The following is a 16546-nucleotide window of genomic DNA, read 5'->3' as shown; positions in this document are numbered from 1 at the left end:
TAAAAGATTGCCTCCATTAATGCTGCTCATGGGTAGGTAGGGGCATTGCGGCGACCCAAGCGCCACGGCCGAGCTTGGTTGAGGCGAAGATGCAGAGCCAGGAGAAGAGACAGGGGGCCAAACCCACAGGGATCATCACCAACGCCGTCTTGGACATCTCCAAACCACTCCGGCTTGGTAATGTTGGAATCTGCCTTAAATGTGCCTCTTTCATCGAAGAATACCATTTCCTTGGACTACTTTTCACCGCGAAAACTTTATCATACCAACTGATATTTTAAGCGATAGATAGAGAGTCTTTACCAGCATTCTGTTCTTACCCCAGCTTTCCTAAAACCCAGATTTGGCACTAACAATTTAACTTTTAATCTCTTTAAGGGGCACTCATATATATATAAGGCAAAGCGGATGCAATCACAACAAAATCTTGAGGGTGATGAAGCAGCAGCTAAGTGCAAGGATCAGAAGCAGCAGCTAAGTGCAAAGATCAGAGGTGATTCAATCCATTTGTAGTCAATGGAAGTAAGTCTACATAGTTGCTGTATGTGGGTTGATAACAGCCTTTCTTCTTTCTTGCAGGCCTTCTTCCCCAATATCCGTCCTGTGGCCCAAATTGATGGCGTTCCTGATATCCAACATCATCATCGCCATTCTGGTGATGGAGTCAAAGTTTATGGCCGATGAATACGTAAAGAGAAACGACTGCATGCTGACGCTCCCTCATCTGCTTCATGCACCAACCACCCAGCCTTACGAGCGGAAGGCTGTGGAAGAAGAGGAGGAAGGGTTGGAGATCATGCCCGTCGACGAACTCAACAGGAGGGTAGAAGATTTTATTGGGAGGTTTAAGCATCATGTGAGGCTTGGAGCACAAAGGGAGGTTTTGTAGGTTCGGACCTCTGGTTTGGTGGATTTTTGGTATAACTTTTACGAAAAAATGTGAATAAATTATTCATGGTAAGTCATCGATTTAAGAGGCAAAACAAAACTTGCTACAAAGCTCATTGAATAAAAAAATCTTTCTTCAAAAACACATTATAAACAACTTCTTCTTATTAAACAATGAGAAGGAGACACCATTGTATTGTACAAAGAAGAATGAGGCTTGCATTTTTATAGACAAAGAGCAGCATCTTCATATGGTGACTATAGATTCAAAAGAATTAAAGTAAAAGGCGTGGCAGATAAAGAAATTATAGGTGTGCAACAACAAAATTTTATATGCCTTCACTTTTTGGCAGACCGATTGGCTTTTGTATGTAAATTCATTTTCGTACTTTATGCAAAGAAAGTATGCATTTGACGAAAACGATTGGCATGCAGGAGGAGATGATTTTATTTCTCTATTATCTTCATAATCTATTGAAGAAATGAATAGGTGCTCTACGCCACTGATTGACTAAATGTTTGAATATGACAAAATCTAGTTTCACAGCCTATTATAGAGCAATAGAAATTGGAATTAATGGCCCCTAAACTGCCGTTTTTTTTTTAATTTTTTTTCTCTGTCCCCGACCTTCCTTCTCTTGCCCACTTAGGAAAGATCTGTTCTAGACCAAGTTTTTTGCTGGTAGATAGTTTTTGAGTTTTGATTCTTGATCTGTATATTTGCCGTACAGTTCTTCTACTTTATTCCAATATTTTCCGTACAGTTCTTGTACTTTACATTTTTATATCTAAAATGAGGCTGAGCTTTATAAAAATATATGATAAAACCTCGGATCTTGTTGATTTGATATTTAGTTTAAAAAGATTAGGAACTGAATCTAAGTCTGATCCAAGTGCCTGAGTACAAAACTCAGTTAAAGGCAATTATGATAAAGGAGGATGGACCCATGTGAATCGGAACCATATGTGTTCTTAGCGATGCCTTTTCATGATCCTATTTTGTAGTCCATTGTCACATAAAACACGTATTATTCGAAAAAAATATGTATAATACCTAAGAAATAAGTCAGCCCCATAAAAACAGCAATTAGACACGTCTTTTTTTAAAAAAAACTCCAGAAAAATAACATGAAAAGACGTATATTATACGTGTATTTTTCATATTTTTATTAATTTTTTTGTAATTTTCAAAATTTATTAAATGTTTTATTTTTTTTTAAATTTATCAAGATTTTCTCGAGATATTCCTAAGAAATACAACTTTACCATATTATACCTAAGAAATTCTTCGCCATATAATACCCATACACAATATATGTAACAATTCTTTGTACATTATATCGCTTCATGGTTCCATTTTCATTTAGTACAACATAAAGGTTTAAGGTGGTAGATTGATTGCACCCATTTAATGACAGGTTTCTTGTACATGTGTGTATGTGTGAGCATGTGCACACATGTGTGCGCATGCGCAGGCATGTATCTGTAAATTTATAACTTTGATCATCTCATTTTTCCATAATTTATAAATGTCGTTCGAAAAATTGTACAAGATCAAATTCGATTTTGGTGAAAGGCACTGAAATTTTGTCAAGAGAACTCTTATTCTTCTCCTTCTTCAAAAAAAAAAGAAAAATTATTTCACAAAAGAAACGTATAAAATTCATCCGTCATGCAGACCGCTTGCCAGTGGCGGAACCAGCATGGGGCAGGTGTGGGCGCCTGCCCAAGAAAGCTCCATGTAAAATGGAGTCTCAACCCAGCTTCACGCCTGTGTTGCCCACGCCAATATTTGCTTTATTTTTAAAATAACATATATTTTAGTTTGAAATTTTTTTTACAAACTATGTACTAGTGCCCCATAGCAAAAAATTTCTGGCTCCGCCACTGCCGCTTGCCCATAGATCTGTATATATAATTGCTTTTCAACCTGTATAGATGGAATGAAAAACCACTGAAACCACATCGGATGATAAGAATATTGGCGTTTTCTATTTTTCTATGTTTTAAACTATATAAATTAGATTTTAAATGAAATATTAAAGTGCGCTCAGATTCTTGTATATAAGAGATATAAGTAGGATCCGTTGCCCTTGGTACTGGTACGAGTATGGGTACTGGTATCACATTTTTGTAAATCTTGGTACGTAAATATTATATATTATTATATATTTTTAATTTAAAAAACCAAATGATATCATAGACAATGTTTCTTTAGTAAATCCATAGATAATCTCATAACAAATTTTTTTCCTTTTAAGTTATGATATAGTTTGGATTTAATATACCAGATCCAAATCCAAATATACCAGATCGTACCGCCATTCCCAGTACCACGGTACCGGCATACTGGTACTCCACCAAAAATGGCATATCACTGTGACATACATAGCCTGGTTATTAGTTATATGTTTTATTGGTTATTTTTAAACCTGGTTATATGCCTTATTTTGGTTAAGGAATTTTCATGGTGAATGATTAAAATATCTTTTAGTTTACATTGAAAAAAACTTATTGTAAAAACAAAAATAAAAAATAAAAAGATTATAAAAAATATTTCATTTTACAAAATTATCAAAATATCCGTCTCTTTTGCTGCTGCAGTCAACTTTCAGTCCCATCTTCCTCGGTGTCCTCTCTCTCTTGCCTTTTGTCGTCCACTCCACTCATCCACGACCACTTCTGGTGCAGCTAATGCAGCCCCCAGAAGGCTCTCTCTTTAAATCATTGAAACGGATTTAAATTTCATTAGAAATAAAATGGAAATGGGCTCCAGATTCAAGTTACATCTAAAAAAAACATGATCGATCCGATGAAACTTAAAAAAAAAAAGTTATATGTAAATTTTAGAAAATTTCACTTGTTCTGTATAAAAATTTTGAAAAACGATATTTTGGCTCATGCCAAAATTTAGAAACTTTAATTCGGCTCTCTTCATGAAAAATTTATAGCTCCAACATCACATCTCTGCATCGCTGCATTGCCTCGCCTTACAAATTTAATGTATTGCTTTGCATCAATTCACTCAACAACATTGACTAATAGTTAAACTCTTTTAACTTTAAGAAGAAGAAAATAAAGGTTATAGAGACATCAACATATGAAAAGAAAACATAGGGATATTGAGAAACGACCTCAAACATAGGTCTGAAACCCGACTTCTGGCAAACAAAACTATGTGATTTAGAGTTCCAAATCCATAAACTCCAAACTGATTATTCTTCATTCCAATCAATGTTCATATCCTATCCTGATATGGCACTAAGAAAAAGGGTTTTTACTGATGTAAGAAACCTATAGGGGTGAACTTCTCACTGGTGTAGATCTATTGTGGCGAAACTTTCAATGACACGTTAGAAAGTCGGTGAAGATCCATCACTATTAACGAGACCAGCCAAAAGCAAGTAAAGATATGAGTACCTATGACAAGTATAGATCCACGACATTGAAAACTCATTGTTTCTTTTCCCATATGAATAAGGCTATAGCGGTGAAATATTCACTCATATAGATTCTTTATGGGTGAAAACTTACCTTTCCAAGGTTTTACTGACGTTTTAGTATTGCAAATACTTTTACTGACACTTTCCTACTAACGGCAAGAAATTAACTTTTGCAGACTCAAAATATGAAGTGTCACTGAAGTCTGATTTCGACGTTTCGTAGTTGTTCCTTTTACTAACAAACCTATTTTGGTTTTCCATATTTAATAAGCCTTCAGTTGTCAAAAGCTACTCGCATTTCTAACGGCGCGCAGTTAAAAATTTTTCATCAGGGCCTAATTAAAGTTTCAAAAAAAGTTTCAAAATTTTGATTGAGACCAAAATATCATTTTTTTAAATTTTTATATAAAACAAGTGATTTTTTTTGAAATATATATATATATATATATATATATATATATATATATATATATATATATATATATATATATATATTTTAAAGGTGGAGCCAAGACACAAGCTGATCTCACCTTAACTCCGCCCCTCGTTATATCCACAGCCGACTCTCAGTTGGAATAATATTTTCGGATCCCAGCTGAAATAATATTTTTGTCTCTCAGCTGTAATAATATTTTCGGCTCTCGGAAATAATATTTCTGTCTCTCAGCTGAAAAAAAAAATTCGGCCCTCAGCTGGAATAATATTTCCAGAAACATTTTTCAGTTTTGAGAAAAAAAATTTCATGTTTGATGAAATTGAAAAAAATTTAAAAATTTGAATTAAATATCTTATCTAGAGTAAAATTCCAACCTATCAAACGTTACCCAAAAGTACCCAAACGAATCAAAACCATCCCCCCTCTTAAACATTGGGAGTAAGGCAAATCCACAAAATGCTGAAATTAATGAAAAGAAAGCCTATTAAATAAGGCTCCACCCTCCAACACGAACGACCTGCTCAGCCCTGGAATGTTGGACCCATTTCACTGCTCGATTTTTGAGCGACGGGACTCGTTGTCGAAATTTTTATGTGGGTAACCAATCATTTGTGAATCGGTGAAGAAGAAAACTATTGGAATCAAAGGGAAACAAGTAAATGGAATTATTTTCCTTCATTACACAAGGACACCAATGTTGCAGACCACAAGCACTTCGCCTTTACAGGCACAGAAGCAGCAGCACACGAAGACAGACACAAATATTAAGCAGTAGCTGCAAGACAGCAGCATGCCTTTATTGAGCAATCAGCAATAACACGGCAGTGACTGATTTTTCACTGTACTTAGCTAGACACCAGCAGCAGAAGAGAGACGACGTGCCTTCCATGCTTCATCAATTGTGGGGGAGGCCTTGGAGCTTGACGTACTCGTTGTACTGTGCCTCCGAGCAGCAGAAGATGCCGCAGCAGAACTTGAGGATGAGTGGGCATGTGAAGCAGTTAATGAGGTCGCCATGTGCTTCCCCCTTGCCGCCGGCGGGATGCGGTACCAAATGGGTGGTGCCGTGCGGGTTGGTCACCACCGGTGCGCCGGTTTCCGGCAGCTCCTTGTCTGGAAATAGAGCACAAGGCAACGATGTTGATTTAGACTGTAAATTCCACTGGGAGAAATTGACAGGGACCAATATGCGGTCGAAGAAAAACAAAGCAATTACATAGAAAATTAAGCTGATGAAAAGCACCCATGATGTCGACCACATATTGGTAGGTTTCCTGCCTAATTCAAATCCATAATTCTATCGAGGCCGTAGATTGAAGGTCATTTTTTTCCACTGGATTGTGTGGGCGTGAGAGAGGTTCATGGATTGTCTTTTACAGTTCTGTTTCAATTTATCCATCTTTCAGACAAAAAACATGAGCTCCCTGTTGAAATTGCAGCTGTGATATCTTAAGATTTTAGAAATCAAGATCTCAAATCACATGCAAACACGAAAATGAGTTGGGTAGATCGAAATCGTGTTGCCACCCATTTCACCTAGTCCTATTGCCCAAGTACAAGAACCTACAGAAGCTTCTGTAGGTGGAATTTAATTACAATTCTGATTTTGTCAGGAAGAATGAAAATGGTTGGGATGGATCACAGTATGAACTAAACACATTGAGTAAGGGCTGGGATTGGACCCGGTATAATTAAAAGGGATTAAATTCTCATACCAGATCTAACCCAACCCAAAGAGTCTTAATTTGAATTTGTGAAATGTGCCAGTCGGCTGTTTTAGATGAATAAAGAATTAATTTTCTATAGTAAAAGTACATAATAATTTCGGTGAAAATAAGTTATTTAAGAGATGAAAGACTAGTAACGTTTGCAACTTATGTTACGGAACAACAGGCGAGTTAATACCCACAAAAAAAGAAAGACCAGCAATAAAAAGAATTGGGAGGAGAAGCTTCTGCGTCATGTAAACGTGTTCAGGTTCTTTGAAAGGAAACTAAATATTTTTCTTCTCACAACTGAATCGAAAATTATTTGCAATTAAAATGAAATTAGAAACTTAAAGAATAATGTGAAAATGATAGCACAATAGAGTATTAAAGAAAATAACTAGGTTATCTTGTTTTCGGTTTAATTAGGTTACCGCCTTGGGAAACGCATATATAACAAGTATACATTCTCCAATATTGAATATAATAATGTTAATACATGGTATTATTCTGGCCACATCAAGAAAAGCACATGACTTGGGAGCTTTTAGCTAATCTTCCGCACATTGTCAACAGTTGTCAAGATATCAACCTATTCCTCATCATATTTTGAATTCTTACAGACCATACCTACCCAACAAAAATGTGGTGTCGATCTTAACATTTTCGTGCATGAAAATTTCAAACATGCAGTGTTACAGGATTTGTGGAATTTTCCGGGTTTTGATATTCTTCACAGCATAAATTAGGCAGTATGTTTAATCATGCCTGCCAAGTGCATCGTCATTGGACATAACTCAACCCGGGGATTTCACTTTCTCTATATACCTCAAGATAACCAAATGATTTCAGTCTCTCTCTCTCTCTCTCTCTCTCTCTCTATATATATATATATATATATATATATATATATATATATATATATATGTGTGTGTGTGTGTGTGTGTGTGTGATGGGACACGTGCATGCATACTTTTGTAAGATCTGTCAAAGTCTACAATAATCGTTCTTTCATTTAAGTTGATACGACACTTTTGATGGACTAGACGTATGGTCTAAATTGTTAGGTGACACACACAAGTGGTGAACTGGAATCACTTTAGCGGTGATAAAAATAATCGTTAACTACGATGATAGTGATTCTGAAATCCACTGCAATCAACAGCTGACTTTTGAATTTCCATCTAAATCATTTGGCCAATTTGAATTTACCCATTTGCAATAATTTTCTATAGCACCTGCTTCAGGGGAACACAAAGAATAAAGAAAAAACAAAAAAAAGGGGAATAGAAATCAGAAAGATTACGCACTTTGCTTCTCTTCATACACTCGTGCAGATGCTCCTTGGGAGAAGGCCAAGAGGACAGCAACAAGGAGAATGGGGAAGAAGCATGTCAGCCTTGCCATTTTGGTTTGATGACTAGCAAAGAAGGCTGGTTTGGAGGATTAGGAGTTGGAGAGGAGATGAGATGAATGTTGCAATTTGAACCCACCTTGGCTAGCTATTTATAGAGCCAATGTGGGAGAAGTTAAGCTGGACAGAGAAAGAGAGAGATCTACAGAGAGAAAGAGTTAAATGTGGCATAGCTGGCTGCTACCACTTTGGTGTACTTTACCACATGCAATATATCATCCAATTTGAGGCCAAATAAGTGCTGAATAGGATTGGTAGTTGGCAATTATTCAGTCTTTGTAAGTCATCCTGATTATTGTGCTCCTTTCCCTGGTCCCCAGAGTGCCGAATTCCATGTTTTTATGTGAAGTCCAACACACATGGTTAAACAATGTTGGTTACTGAGACAAGGACTGATAACCAGACAAAAATCAACCCAATAACAAGATGCATTCCAGAAAGGTCATTAAAATGCACCTGACAATTCGGCACAAAAGCAGCCTAAGCAACTGGCTTTGGATTCAATATCTACAAGTACTCATCACAAGCACTGAAAAAACATCACTAAAAAGGTGGAAAATATCAGTAAAAGTTTTACAAACAGGGCTTGCGCCACGGAGAAGAATGCCACTGAAAGTCACAGAATCATCAGCCTTTATATCAATTCTTTAGATATAAGGCTGTCATTAATACACTTCATTAATGCTTGAGACATCACAGTCTTACCTTCTTAAGGAGCACGCTTAATACCATTGTGTGACTGATCAGTAGGTTCCAACTCACTAAGACACAAAATAATAAAGGTAATTGTGCACATATGGCCACCAATTTTCTCCAAATATTATATAACGGACTATTCATATGAAATTACTGCTTCCGTTTCAGCTGCTCTGCTAGGAAGTTAAGATAGGAAAGCTGGTCCATGATAGAGATCAAGAGTCCATGATAGGAAAGTCGGTAGGTAAGAAAACTTCATAATACTTTATCAGACACCAACGATCATGATTCCTAATACCAAGTGCAGATTCACCGCTAAGTCAGAAGATGTTTGGTTTTTAACCTGTGAAGTTGTCAAATTCATATAGAAACTGGTAGCTAATCAAGAATCCGGGCCCAGTTGAATAGTCCAAAATTCAATTTGTGAAGGGGACCATGTAGATATTAGCCAACACCTCATGTGGCATTCATCATGCATAAGACTTGATAAGTTTTGATGGAAACCCAGCCTGGAACCCTCTTGGAAGCAGCAGTTAATCCTCTTCTGTACCTCCTCCTGCATCTGTAAGTTGGCACATTGATAATGATTTTGATTGATTAAACTGAAACTAAGTTAGTTAAGACAGATTGGTATGCGATCTACACATAAGTAGGCAGGACAAAAACTTTTTGTATGGAAGTATAGGTTGAAGAGTACTGTTCGGTTTAGCTTTCATTGACATTTATTATTAGGTCAAATCCTGAAATAATTGTGGGGTTCTCACCCAAGAGTGCAAGAATAAAGAATTTATATGTCAATGCATATCTTTCTTCACATTCATGTCTGGCCTTTGTTCACATTCATATCTGGTCTTCGCCCTTCGGGTCTGTGCACAAGTGCAATGTGAAAGGAAAAAGAAGCACTTAATTGGGACAAATTTTTTGAAATGCTTATCTTGGTAGAAGTTGGGTACCATATGGCCCCATTTTGATCTCTAATTTTCCATAATATCTAGTTTAATACATAATATACAGGGATCTTGGAATACATACACTATGAAAGTTCAGAGCCATGAATACGACCATCAGCGGCTCTAACTATGCATATCTGATGACTTACAAGTTGCCATTTGTTCAACTTTAGAAAGCAAAAATAGATTACTCTTTCGTTTTAAAAGTTTATTAAGCCATGAGGATTACTAGTTTGTTTAACCAAACCAATTTGATGACTCATAATATTGATGCTTATAGTTTCATATTTCCTATCCTTGAACAGGAGTAGTGTTCTCTGTAATGTTCATGATGAACGTTAACTGAAACATGTTGTATCAGGGATTGAACACATGAATTTTCTACGTTAATTTTATTTTTTTTACAATACTTGCCTAGAATTAATTGCTTGCGGTACTAGCTGCTGCTAACTAGTCGGCAGATTGTGATGAGCATGCATTATGGCCGAATCCCCACTATGCGATCACTTTGAGTTGCTGGGTTAGGTTACGTGATAAAGAATTTTCTTATATACATTCATGAAATCTAATAAAATAAACCATCCCTATCAGGTTAGTTGAGTAATTGATAAGTGCAGCTAAGCAATTTGCTCTTGGTGGGGATGCATTCACTTCCTGAATTATATCATGAACTTTATAGCCATACACGGCTTCTCACATATTTTATTGCATTTCCTAGAGTTCTTTTTTGAGCCCGCACTAGTCTTTAACAGCACTTGAACTGAAAACGAAACAATATCTAGTTTTTCCTCTCAACTGCTTCATCTGCATTGAAATTAGTGTGGATTTTCAGGCTTTTATGGGTGCTATAGCATTTACTACTGACTAAACAGAAATGCAAAATTTGGTCATTCAACAAAGTCGTAAGTTGTTAGTTTAGAATTTATAATACAATAACAATGTAAATTTGAAGTAGATGTAATTATTCAGGTTAGGACTTGATTACAAGATAAAGGAACAAGAAGTAAGAACGTCCCACCTCACAGGGGGATGTCCAAAGTTAACATTTTCATGATTTCAGAATGTTTTCTGAAATTCCACGAGATTTTTATGCAAAGGAAAGATGCACGAACCAGCATGTACGTAGGGGCCGCCTTTTTAATGCCGTTTAATTAATGCATCTCCAAAGGCGGTCGAACTTGCCTATCAGAAGCAGACTGAAGAGGGGTACACTTTGTTTTTCTGCTAAAGAATCTGATAATTTGCCGTGGTATTCAATGAAGTACTACTTAATAATCGATTTTAAACAGATAGATTCCTTGTTGATTATTGGGAACAAAACCCTTGAAAAAGATCGAGTTCAATCAAGTTGTTTATGTCAAGGACTAAGTGCCACTGCACATCAAATTTAAGCATGATCAGCTACTTGGGCAATTGGTCAACGAGAGAGAGACAGAGACAGAGGTCACCCACCATTAGTTGAAATAGTTTCATTAGAACCTTTCCTTCTTAATACTAGCTTTTTTCCATGGTGTGGACCAAAGCATAGCTGTGACACCTATCGTGGATAGCAACAACCAGGTTCCCCTTGTGAAATGCACTTGTTGAGCCAATTCTCTTGTTCAAGTTGCTGCAACTTGTACTCGATTTGTTTAGCAAAACTTTTTGGAAAGTTTTAGGCTTTGTTTTTCCCCTCATGTTGTCTGGCCAAGACGAAATTCTGGTGGAGATACTTGTCGGCCGTATCATCAATGCAGTAGATACAAGCAGATGTTTTTTGACAATAGCTGCAGAGAATTTATTTTGACAATATCTGCAGAGAATTTATCACTCTACTCACGAAACTAATTGGTTGACGTTTGCACAATCAGTAAAAAGCACCTAACCTTAAATGTTTCTGCCCATCTTCTGACAGTCTGTAGTTCTCTGTTGTCTGCAGATCCTTAGTGAACGGGCTTCCAACTCCTATGAAGAGAATTGCAGTATCAAGACATTGAGTTTTTTAGTGAACCACCGTAGAATTTCACTGAAAGCAAGCTGTCCTTGAAGGAAGCAATAAATTTGACAAAAAAACTTAGCGCAACTGTCCATCGAATCTGTAAATGTGGCCCTTAGAGGGCCTACTTGTTCCCTCCTTTCACCCACTGATTTCTGAAGTAGAAAGTCAGATGACATTAACAAGGGCATAAAAAACAAAAACTTATGTAGTCCCAGAAACAAGCTTACATATGCATGTACAAGAGAAGTATATGTAGTTGAATTAGAGTAGAAGTGTATATCTACAAACACAGTCATGCCCATGCCAAAGCGAGCTTCTGCAGCCTATGTGTCCAACGGAGAACTGGTCATCACCAGTTTCACCTGCCACTATAGCGCTTTATCTAGCTAGTTCCTCATGCTACATGTACTCTCATTGGTAAAATGACAACTCTCAAAATATAAAATGTGTGACCCAAGTTTTTGGGTGATGTAAACACATACTGACATGATCTCAATTTCTATATTAAGACCAAGCTCCTTAACCTACGAGGATTTGATGAAACTGTCACAAAAGTTTTTTGGTGCTAATATCTTTCTGCACCACCTATAGATTTGCGGACAAAATGGAAGATGGCTGTTGGAACAGGGGAACCTGGTTCCTGTGGAAACTTATTGGTTTCAAGAAAAATTTTATTCAGACATGTAGGCCTCAAAGATTAGGCGAATGAAAGTATTGAATTGTTCCTAATGAGGTTGGCACAAATGGTCGGGATAAGGGCTAGTAGGCACTTAGTTCATGTTTTGAATTCTCATTACTTCAATTCTTTGTACTGCAAAAGAGAGGCCACCAATGTACAGGTTGGAGCATGTTGGAAGCGGCATGCTTTATACCCAATGGAGATGAATGATTGAATGACAGTTTTTGCTCTTTTACTCACCCAATAATGATAATACTGAATCAAATGGCTAAGATAAGAAAGAGTAACCCCATCAAAACAGCAAGTGAATGGGAGTGCCAAACAAATGATGAACATTGGAAAAAGCAACCACATCCAGGCCGTGGGTGGCTTTCATGGACTCTAAAATCTGCTCATGGCCAAGGTCCTACCCAAGACACTAACCAACCTGGAGCTTGAGTGCTGGTTTCCAATCAGTGCATTATTTTTGACATCTACATTGGGGTTCTATTAAGAAGTTGCCACTTGTCCAACTTGTCCAATCGAGATAAAATGAATAGAAAAGTAGAAAGCTTCCCATGTAGCGTGAGAGAGGGAGGGGTGACACTTGAAGAAGTCCTTCGTGAATGAAGATGGTGGCGCTTTAAATGAATCGTGAAATGACAGTCCATCGGCCAAGTGGTTGAACGATATGCAACTTTGAAGAAAGGGTGCATTTCACTTTTCCTAGTAGTCGTCTTCTTCTATCGGACGGTGGATGAGAATGGAGTCTTAAATGAACTTAAATGCTGACTGCGAAAGCAGGCCGGTCGTATGTGTTACTAAGAATGATAGGCCACGTAATTTACGGTAGACGAAACAGGACGGGATAAGAATATTTTACCAAACCAGTGTATGATCAGCGTATTTGATGGATATATATGTTCTTCACTTTGAGTGAAGAATGTCTATGCTTGTACACCTCCTTAAATATGGCTCTACGAATGAAAAAGGTGGTGAAAAAAGTCTCGATTTTCTCCAAAAAGTCGCCCTAAAAAGTAGGTGATCCCCATCAATATATTGGACTTGAAGATTTCACTATCAAACCAAAATTACTGATTCGAACCATGCTATGTGTATCATTCTGAATCCCATAACCTGTCCTCGAGGTTCCAATGTTGGGCTTATCAGGGGCGGAGACTGCAAAATTTTGTTCCCCTCTCAATATAAATTTAAAATTTTTAAGGGGCAGCAATATATAAATGAGAAAAATTACTCAGAGATGTCAATATAAAAAGATTTTTTTGGGGATCCGTGTGGGCAATTGCCCACACGTAGCTGACACTTACATCCGCCCCTGGAGCTCATAAATTCAGCTTCTGAAAAGCTACCTTCCTGGTTAGAGATTTCGCTCTAAACCGTGAAATACATTATCATAGGGAACTATGGTATGTGAAATGTCGTCATCATGATCCTGAGTTCCCCTCTTGGATGAAGCTCTTCATTGGTGGGCATTCTGCATTTGAAGCCTAGTCAGTTAAAAACTTTTCAGAAATTAGTTTAGGTTTAATGTGAGCCACGGATTCACATAAAGCTTGTTAAAAAAAAATGTTTTGTCCCCATCATCAATGAATATGATACGACATTTCCTTTTGTCTCAACTATATATTGCAGCAATTAAGCCTATTAATTGCATGGTCAAATTTCCTCCATGTTAACCTCCAAGAACAACCATTTTCATCAATCTGTGAACCTAGCCAGAGAATTGCCTGCCTTCGACACATCCTTCATCTCGTCACCTTGAGTTTTGACTCTCATTCCTGAAAGAAAACTCAGTAATTGACTGACGTTAAATAGTATATGGAGTTAAGATTAACTTGCTAATTGAAGAAAAAATTGCCTTTCTTGCAGAACTAGGATGGTCTATTCTTGTCTCGTTTCCGCCACTGCTACATGAATTTTGAAGTTGAGAACTAGAAAGATGTTGACCTCAACTATTTACAACTGCTCTGCACTGACAACAAGCAGAGGATTCAGGTATCGATCAATCAGATTGAGTTGCGAACAAGTATGCACCAAAAGGAAGATCTGGTATTTTTGAAGCGGACATTTTATACTTTTTTTTTTCACAATCCTTTTTTAACTCTTTAAAAAGTTTCTTTTTTGCACATAACCAGGTTCGTCGACCAATAAACTATACAAAGATCCAAAGCAAATAGTCTTTGACATAACCTTTTAAGAGTAGGAAATTTATCGACAATCCATACCAAAATAATTTTAATAGCAGAGATAAAGTCATATCCATCTATCAAGCTCGTGAAGTATTGGAAATAGTTATTGATTCTCTCCATTTTAGCGAAATCTTATCCTTATATCTAGACAAATTCATAAAAAAATAATACATTCTGAGTTCTTCTGAGCATGAGGCATATGTGTGTACAGTTGAAACTTTCTGAGAATGAAGAAATATAAAAGGTCAGAGTGAATCTCAGACCTGGACCCTCTTGAGGGCAGCAGCAATCCCTGCAACTGTACCTCCTTGACCCCATGTAGTAATATACATTCTGAGTTCTTCTGAGCATGAGGCATATGCGTGTACAGTTGAAACTTTCTGAGAATGAAGAAATATAAAAGGTCAGAATGAATCTCAGACCTGGACCCTCTTGAGGGCAGCAGTAATCCCTGCAACTGTACCTCCTTGACCCCATGTAATAACTCGACCCGAAAACTAATTCAGCCGGAAAACTAAAGCCAGTAAAAACACTAAGAATCAGAACAACTAATAGCATGGCACATGGGCTTATAAACCATCACTGTAATTCTGTATTATGCCAACCGCTTAGGACACAGTATCCTTCATTGGTTTTGACATGCCAGTGGTAAGTTTGAGGAGGATGTCGCTAGTCAGATTTGTAGATGTAAGGTGAAATGCTTGTTACACAACAGGGGTCTTCTTTCAGTTTCTTGAAAATTGAATTGCCTTTTCAAGTAGAGTAAATGCCAAGGAGGTACATGATGGTTCATGTATGGAAAAAGCTGATCATCTAAACAAGCCACCTAATCAGATCATATATTGTCAAGGTGGTTAAGCTCTAACTTATTGTATGTGGTATAATAAGGCATGGCAACCTGAAATTCCAATGGTTTTGGTTTGCCTATCAATAGATCAATACTGATTTTGCTTGAATGCCGACATACATGGTTTAATTCATCAGACTATGATGATTATGAAGATATCTTCACGAGTCCTGAGGGGATTGACATGACCGACAAAAAAGAGACTGATAGGCTATCCGTCTCCATTTTGAATCCTCAGAGCATCAACTCCATTTTGAATCCTCAGAGCATCAACTCTATGTGTTGAAAAAGGAGGGTCAATGATTGAAGGATGGTTGGAGAGGTACCTTGAAACACCAAAAACAAGACTAGAAGTTAACTGGGGCTTAGGCCTTCAGCCAGGCGGTAGGCTGCTTTTCGCCAGGATGATATCTCCATGATTTCAGTAATTTAGACAAGCCATGTCTTATGGACGAATCATGAGACATATATACTTCCTGTAAAGGTCATCATCGGTCACTGATGCTTTCTTTTTGTGGTTCACAACATCTGCCCTCATGGCGAGGAGAGGTAATCAGAAAGTGGTGTCTTTTGGAAAATGGAGGATAACTTTCTTCCGCTGCACTTTGATAAGATATAAAAGAAAACAGCAGCAATATTTTAACATCAATTTAGAGATTAACAAGCAAAGAACCAGGAAGGCAGGGAATTTAGGAAGACCCTCCTACGCCCTTGGCCGCACCAGATTCTAGTTCTATTCTGTGGAGACAAGGTATGTACAAGAATATTAACAGTTTTCTATTTGAAATAGAAAACAATAATGGGAGATTACTCGTCTGGCCTTTCAAAAGAAAATCCAGGCACATTGGCATGTGCTGATCCATTTTCCATTCCATTTCTTAAACTGATGAGCTTGAAGAGAGGGTCCAGTGTTGTCTGCCTTTTTAATTAATGCAGTTGGTTGTTACTGCATAAAATGGCAAAGGGAGTTGAGTCCTTAGCTGCCATCTTACTAGTCTAGGTCTTGTTGCAAGGTTCCTTTATGTGGCATACTAATTAGAGACATTAAGTTTTACTTCAAGGAGAATTTGTATCTTCATATCTTAAGTGGTTATCAAAGGATGTAAGAGCCTTCCAAAAACCTTGAAGTTATGGTCAAGAGACCTTAATACTTCAAATCTTATGTCACATGAATATGCCTTAAAAAACAGGGCAATAATTCATGGAACATTTTTTAAAGTGTTCAATGGATCTAACCAAATTTTGGATTACTGTTTTAGATGTATGACCATTTTTTATTTTATTTTCCAAATATGTGGGTCAACTCGTGTTTATTTGATT

General features: G+C 37.2%; 1 protein-coding gene and 1 long non-coding RNA gene across 3 annotated transcripts; both read right to left on the bottom strand.

Annotated features, from left to right (window-relative positions):
* Positions 1-5423: 5423 nt before the first annotated feature.
* LOC116257277 (uncharacterized) lies at positions 5424-7969 on the bottom strand. Its single transcript, XM_031633893.2, has 2 exons — positions 7784-7969; positions 5424-5880 (listed from the first exon to the last, which is right to left on the bottom strand). The coding sequence occupies exons 1-2, from the start codon at positions 7878-7880 to the stop codon at positions 5663-5665; spliced, it is 315 nt and encodes a 104-aa protein (XP_031489753.1). The 5' UTR covers positions 7881-7969; the 3' UTR covers positions 5424-5662.
* A 5594-nt stretch (positions 7970-13563) lies between these two features.
* LOC126410267 (uncharacterized) lies at positions 13564-15735 on the bottom strand. 2 transcript variants are annotated; one of them, XR_007573950.1, is made up of 3 exons: positions 15553-15735; positions 14643-14759; positions 13564-14157 (listed from the first exon to the last, which is right to left on the bottom strand). It is a non-coding gene; the product is annotated as an uncharacterized LOC126410267 (long non-coding RNA). The 2 variants fall into 2 exon arrangements; XR_007573949.1 differs by having other exon boundaries at positions 14080-14162.
* Between the last annotated feature and the right edge of the window lie 811 nt (positions 15736-16546).

This window comes from Nymphaea colorata, chromosome 7 (genome assembly GCF_008831285.2).
Source record: "Nymphaea colorata isolate Beijing-Zhang1983 chromosome 7, ASM883128v2, whole genome shotgun sequence".
In the NCBI taxonomy this organism is placed as follows: Eukaryota; Viridiplantae; Streptophyta; class Magnoliopsida; order Nymphaeales; family Nymphaeaceae; genus Nymphaea; species Nymphaea colorata.
The sequence above is the reverse complement of the archived record's forward strand: the minus strand, read 5'-3'. Positions and strand labels throughout refer to the sequence as shown.